This window comes from Sphaeroforma arctica, assembly GCF_001186125.1.
Source record: "Sphaeroforma arctica JP610 unplaced genomic scaffold supercont1.91, whole genome shotgun sequence".
In the NCBI taxonomy this organism is placed as follows: domain Eukaryota; class Ichthyosporea; order Ichthyophonida; genus Sphaeroforma; species Sphaeroforma arctica.
In genome coordinates, this window is record NW_014040467.1 from 153,794 (window position 1) to 160,600 (window position 6,807).

The following is a 6,807-nucleotide window of genomic DNA, read 5'->3' on the forward strand; positions in this document are numbered from 1 at the left end:
GCACCAGCCGAAGAAGAACCTGCGGAGGAAAGTGCGCCTGCGGACAGTGAGGCTGCGACCGCAGACGAGGATGATGATGGTGTACGTGACATTGTAGAGGAAGCTTCAATCGAAGCCGATGAAGCGACTGCTGCAGCCACTGAAGCCCTTGACAATGCGGGTGAGGCAGCCGAAGATGCCAGTGAGGCCGCAGAAGACGTACAAGAAGCCAGCGAGGAATTGGCTGAGGCAACAGCCGAAGCCACCGAAGCTGCAGAAGAGGCAGAGAGTGTTGCCGATGCAGCCACCGAAGCAGTGGACGACGCATCTGTTGCAGTGAGTGATTTCGAAGCTATCACAGACGCTGTAGGTGGTGATGAGTCTGCACCGGCCGCGGAATCAAGTGTACCACCTGTTCAAGAGCTGACTGCGCCAGCCGCAGAAGAGAGTGCACCGGCTGCAAGCGACGATGCCAGCGCACCTGCAGCCACCGATGAAGTAGAATTGATCGATGAGGCCGAGGCTCTAGCCTCAGAAGCCGCCTCGGCTGCCGACGCTGCGTCAGAAGCCCTGGCGGACGGTAATACCAGTGCAGCACTGGCTTTGGCGAGTGAGGCGGTGAGTTCAGCTGAGGAAGCAGCAGAGCTTGCTTCTGAAATTGCCACGGACGCTACTCACATGTCTGAATCGAGTGACGCTCTAGCCGTTGCCACTGGAGCTTTGGACGAGATTGAGGCCGTTTAAAGACAGGCGCTGTTTATAAGTTTGAGTGTGCTACAGGGTGCGTTTATGTGGTCTGAAGACTGAAATCTTGACTTGATCGTTAATAATGTTAAATCTAATTAAAATAATTTTACTTTTGATACTGCTTGTATATATTACCATTGACATCTTATTGCTGACTTTATTTTTCATACAATTGGGATACCATGCACGTTGCATCGAAAAGTTCAAATTCAAATCCCATCGGAGATTTTACATATTTTGACGCTCGCGTACGACCCTATAGCTGTCGATAGTGGATATCAAAGTTGTGCAAATGTCCCTCGTCGACTAGTAAAAAGGATCGCAATTGCGAGTTTCCTTCGTTGTGGTGTGTACGACACGGGAAGAGCCAAAACGTGAAGCGTTGGCGTTCGGCAACTTAGGTTTCGAACAGCTACCATCAGCAACAATCGTACTCATTTTACCTGCCGGTTTATATACGAATTTCCGAGAGCTACCCATATAGTGTGAGTGTAAACTAGTACACCCATCAGTGAATATTCCAAGACCCTTCTTACTACAATCGTACAAGCAACAACCAGCAATGCGCAGTTCGTTGGCTACTAACTCCCAATCAGGCGCAATATAACCGGCGATTGTGAAGAATGGCACTTTGCATATGTGATATCTATCTGCGCCTTTGTTTTTTGCTTGAGGCGCCGCCCCCACCCGATTTTCGACGACGCTTTCGATCGTTATCCGAGTCCTCATCAGGATTGTCCTGTTCAGATAGGAGAGATCAATGTATATCAGTGATTACATATTTTGGGATTGGATGTAATAATGCACAACTACATATCAAAAGCACCAGGATTCGTTTCATTGAACGATAGAATCGGGTCCCATGCCTTTCGTCGATCTTCTCGTCGTGCTTGCTCTTCCAATTCATCCCAATCCAAGCCCTCCTCAGAGTCCTCCTCCTCACCTCCGCTACAGTGATGAAAAATTCCCCATCAGCTCACCTCGCCTTTATTTCCAGAATGCATACGATAACAGATACTTCCATCTCTATCGTGGAAAACTAGATAGCCACCGTAGCTTCGCAGCTCAACTACTAAGACTGAACAATTGGGAACAAACTGTATCTAACAGAGGCTATTCAGAGCCAAGAAATGCTGAGCTAACGCTCACGTATGTTTCATACCTATAGTCCTCACTGCTGCCTTCGCTATCCTCAGAATAGTCGTCACTCTCTTCCTCGTCCAAATCGTTGTCGCTTGGCTCGAACGCCTGCATCGCAAAATGAATATCGGATTACAATGCGGATAGCGCCAGCCAATTCAGTAGTCAATACTAGATTATTTAGTGCAAATCAGAGTATGTGCATAAGCTTGACCACAGCCACAATAAGCTCACTTTGTGCTACGCAAACACACCCGAGTGGCGAGTTCGGGCCTACGCAAGTCTTAAGAGTATGTACACAGATGTGAGGATAGCACGTGAGTTGGTATGAGTCGTAGTATATAACGAAGAATATTGCATAGTTAGTATGCGTATCACAGATGAGTCAGTGGACACCATAATTTGTCATAACACCCGTTGCTATGCGGAGATATGCACACAACACCAGGCACAGATTATCCAACACCACCATCGCTACTAAGGCGACATGAAGCGCAGACAGAATTGGCAAGGTCATGGTGGACCGTAACCGACCCTTGATACCGTGTGGGGACATGAGAGACCCAACGGAGAGTATGAATGCAGATATGCCAACGAGTCCAGACTCCCGATACCAGATGAAACACCAGGCTGTAATGTCATTGTAGTCGAAAACTTATGAGCCGTGCGTTGGGTACTAAGACGGTTAATACATGAGTCACACGCTCACGCTACACAAATCACACATGCTACACAGGCGGGTGGTCACAGAGTTGGGCATACCGCATCTCCGTCGTCATCGGACACCTCTTCGGAGTCTTCGCCGTCTGCGTCCATTTCCAGAATGGCCCAGCCACCCTCCTGAGTTATGAGGTTGTTTGCGATTGTATGGATTAGGAGGGGGCATCAGATCGAACAAATAAGCCGAACGGCATGGGATACTACGAGACGATTGACCAGCGATTGGCACATTGGTAAATGCACCCGATACCGATACCTTCTCGAACTATTGACAACTATTAATAATAAGGGAATTAAGTGCTCACACAAGCACGTGACATGAACCAGAAACACTCACGCCACGCCCAAATAGTAACCCCGAATACCTCGTCGAAGAATGACCGCGGATTGGTCAGTACCAACTTCATCAGCGTCGCCCAGTTCAACGGACGGGGCCCTTCAGAGAACTTCATGCCCGTTTCGTGCAACCATCGTTGGATATCATCCAAATTCTGACGATGTGGTGGAAAATGTGAGTGAATACGAATCCTCCTAGATTTGATAGTTGGTAAGAGGTCTGCGACTGTATGTGGGTGCGCGCCGCATACGATAGGATAGAAGCTGCACATTTTTGTAACAGTAGGTACCACAATTTATGTTTATGCATGGAACAGCCGTACGATAGTAATATGCTTGTACTAGTTGCAATATAGAAATAGGTTACAGCTTCTGCACCTTCGATGTCTTGCACGCCTGCCCATATCCACTCCACAGTGCAGAACACAGTGTACCATAACCCCACCCCCCCACCCCACCCCCATTCTCTCGCCTATTTGTTTTCTTTCTTCTCCCTGCACACCAGATACACTCAACCACACACCTGCGATGGAATAGTGGACACGCGCACGGGCAGTTTCTTGTAGTCCTTGAAGACAAACACCATATCGAAGTTCTTATTTCCGAACGCGACTCGCTCCAGATGTACCAGCTCGACATCTTCAAGGGGGAACACAAACGGTGGCTGCTCAACGAGTGACACCAACGCCGAGGAACAGGGCATCATGAACACATTGGACCGGCCTGGCACACCGTTGAATCCGAGCTTTCGCTCCGGCATTTCGAATCTGTGTATACAGGGAAAGGAGTGGTGGTTAAAGGTAGCCTGCAAGCATGTATCACACAGTCGTGTGATATGTAACCTTACGTTGCTTTACAGTATCTTGCCATGATCCAAATAAGTGTGTGCAGTGGGTGAAGTTCTCGTCAATGACGTGCCGTTGTACTGTCGATGTGTGGCTGAGATGTGTCTCGGCTTGCTATTCACTGGTATATAATGAAATTGACAAGACTAGTCAGGGACCTAACACTTCTAACCTAGATTTGAACACGAGTAATAATGAGATTCACACCAATCTATATTAAAATCGCAAACCAACATGCATATACGAATTCGAACTAGAACTACATTGCTCCTATGTATAAGAGTCTTTCAAAATTAAGTCTTTTTGCACCTCGTGCCAATACTTTGCCACACAACGGTGCCTTCCTTCTTGGAAAAACACTCGCTAACATACTTGACCTCCGGAACCTTCTGAGTGAAATTATAGAACGCTTGATCAAGCTTTTTCCTCATTTGCCGCTCGCGATGTTCAGCCTCAATCTCGTCCCTGTCTCCGTAGTTGCTAGCTCTGTTGCCCAGGTCGATATGCGCATCAACTACTTCGGCGAAGAGCTGTGGAGTGAACAAATACTCACGATTAGAGACGAGCACGGATGTGTGTAAGTTTGCAGGGATTCATTACATAAGGTTTGCAATGATGCAGATAATTGAAGGTCGGGAGAGGGCAGTATGTGTGCAGGTGACGTGAGCTTGCTGCATAGCGTGTGAGAAGGATAGTAACAATGGCTTGTCTGCCTTTTTGTGTGTGCCTGTCAGAGACCCGACACAATCAGCTACGGAGAATATACCAGCCTCTAATTTATTCGGCTTGGTTTCTCTCGCCACCATTCATTTATCGCCGGATGAGTGTGCGCGTATGTATGCTCAGTTTTCTGATGTGGCTCGGATATCTACGACACAATACTTTTATGTCCGAGTTACCTTAGACACACCCACACAGAGCACGGGCATACTTTTGAGAAGTCTGCATACCTGGATGTCTTTCTGCTTCTTCGCGTATGGCCCCATAATTGGATTCTTCAGATGGAAGTGCAACAATACAATCAGCTCGTGTTTGCACGGTTGGAAGAACGCGTGTCGGATATTGTCGTACAAGATGTCCAATCTGTGACAGCAAATGCATAAACGTGGTACACGTATTGTTAGTATGGAATCCAGTCTGAGTGACCAATTAAGCAGCATGCATTCGTATACAACATATATCGGTCAGTGTGTACAATGGATTGAAACCCACCGTCGAGGTGTCACCTGAATTATAAACCTTGCTAATTGGCTGGCCATTCGCGTAAAGTTTTACGTTCACACAAGGTCTCAAAAAAAGTATCAATACACGCTTACACTCGCAAAATAATGTTAGCAACAACGAAAGGTAGTTTGTATCCCAGGGATATAAATAGCTGGGATATAAATAACTACATACCGCATGCCACCAGAAACGGTGTAGCGGAAACCATTCTCGTGCGCCTCCAACATTCCTGTGGCTCTTTTCTTAGAGAACGCTGGTCGTACCAGCAGATCTGTGAGACGGGCCAAGGGCTTCCCCTGTTGTGTATGAATACATTCACAGACGAATATTAAACGTCATGCAAATGAATGTTTATAGTCAGGGTGCAATACAACCTTCCTCACATATGTACACGGTTCTAATGTAGATCGCAATAGCATTTAAAGACGCCACACATTATCGAGCGGAAGATAGAGGACGACAAATTTAACTGAGCAGAGGGATAGCATGGGAAGGGGATGGAGTGCCGTGCGGCGAATTATTTCAGGATCATACACCACGCAGCTCGAACTTGCACTAACCGTCCGATTAAACCTATGAAAGAATGGACAAGCCAGCTGCTTCTGGTAGATGGCCGCGAGCGAACAAAACACCACGGATCTACTAAGCCTGACTGCATGGGCATACACTTGCAAACATCCGTTCCACATACACAGCTTCGCATTTCAATCGTACTCGCCCGACACACCTTGCAAGTAATGAGGGCGTCCTGCTCCACCAAGTTTTCTTTCTCCTTCTTATCGGCCAATTTTAGCCGGTGCGCCTTCTGCATCTCTTTTATTTGCTTGTGTATGTTCTCCAGGTTGGTGTTGTCTGAGGAGCGGTAGGTCAACTCTTTCAACCACGCAGCCTCCGTGGGTGCGAAGCTGCCGATGACAGGAAGTAGAAAGGGTCATTGAGGGCTTCACACCGAGGATATGAGAACGATATAATTCAGCTTAATGCTGCATCGCTATGTGGTGGCCATACAACCTATCCCGGTAATAAGAAAGTAGGAGCAAGTATTTGACAGGAACTTGGTGTGTATATAATATAACCATCACTATAAAATACGTACTGAAACACCGGACTGTGGGATTTCGAATACGAGCCTGCGTCTGATGAAAGTCGGACACCCAGTAAACAAGGTAATGGGAGATACATATGGACCGGGTCGCTTCGTACAATCATAACGTGCACTAGCAAGCAAAACGTACAGCACGAAAATACCTGAAGTGTTCCATTGGATCTTTCTTAAAAACGTATGCAGGTGTTGCGAAATTGATTCGGAGACTTCCACAGTTAGCCATGTCGGTCACAGCCGTGAACGCAATGTTCTTCACCATCGTGATATGGAAAGGCACCGCCTGTCCGTATACTGGAAGCAGGATAGTGAACGCCTAAAAGTAACAAACGAACAGAAATTTGACACAGTAGGTTAGAAACAGAGAGAAGGCAGTGATCGTGTAATTTTCACTACCATTGAGGCGAGACGCAATATCAGATAGTTCTAATGCAAGACAAAAGGGCCACGATGAAGCTGATGGATTGCGCAACCTGCTTCATGAGACTATATTTTCATTCGTTGTATATAGACAAACGAGGATGTTCTGTGATTGATATGGTGGTTTAAAGATACTGTCCCCAGTGGTTCTGATGAATTTAAAACCGAGCAATTATCGAATTAATAAAGTTTGTCTAGAATTGAAGGTATACCAGTATTAATTATTTTGACTTTGAGATTTCGCTACATATGGAATCGACAACACGCTTGTGATATGAACGTTCATTAAACTAA

At 46.6% G+C, this 6,807-nt stretch overlaps 2 protein-coding genes across 2 annotated transcripts in view; one reads left to right on the top strand and one right to left on the bottom strand.

Moving 5' to 3' along the window:
* Nucleotides 1–806, top strand: part of SARC_02108 (hypothetical protein) — a 3,780-nt gene extending 2,974 nt beyond the window's left edge. Inside the window, exon 4 of the mRNA XM_014304161.1 lies at nt 17–806. Coding sequence (XP_014159636.1) covers nt 17–723 — 707 coding nt within the window. The 3' untranslated portion in view covers nt 724–806. The remainder of the gene's footprint in view (nt 1–16) is intronic.
* A 60-nt stretch (nt 807–866) lies between these two features.
* On the bottom strand, nt 867–6,411 carry SARC_02109 (hypothetical protein). The gene is made up of 11 exons (XM_014304162.1): nt 6,240–6,411; nt 5,719–5,896; nt 5,166–5,287; nt 4,718–4,850; nt 4,140–4,297; nt 3,446–3,689; nt 2,952–3,077; nt 2,629–2,706; nt 1,889–1,974; nt 1,593–1,674; nt 867–1,465 (listed from the first exon to the last, which is right to left on the bottom strand). Exons 1-11 carry the CDS (start codon nt 6,353–6,355, stop codon nt 1,373–1,375), a joined length of 1,416 nt encoding a protein of 471 aa, XP_014159637.1. The 5' UTR covers nt 6,356–6,411; the 3' UTR covers nt 867–1,372.
* Nucleotides 6,412–6,807: the final 396 nt, after the last annotated feature.

Coding starts and splice junctions, on each gene's coding strand:
- SARC_02109 (XM_014304162.1), bottom strand. CDS start 6,355: ATGGTGAAGAACATTGCGTTCACGGCTGTGACCGACATGGCTAACTGT. Junction 5,288..5,718: donor ACGCCCTCATTACTTGCAAG/GTGTGTCGGGCG, acceptor CATACACAACAG/GGGAAGCCCTTGGCCCGTCT. Junction 1,975..2,628: donor CCGATGACGACGGAGATGCG/GTATGCCCAACT, acceptor TTTGCGATGCAG/GCGTTCGAGCCAAGCGACAA.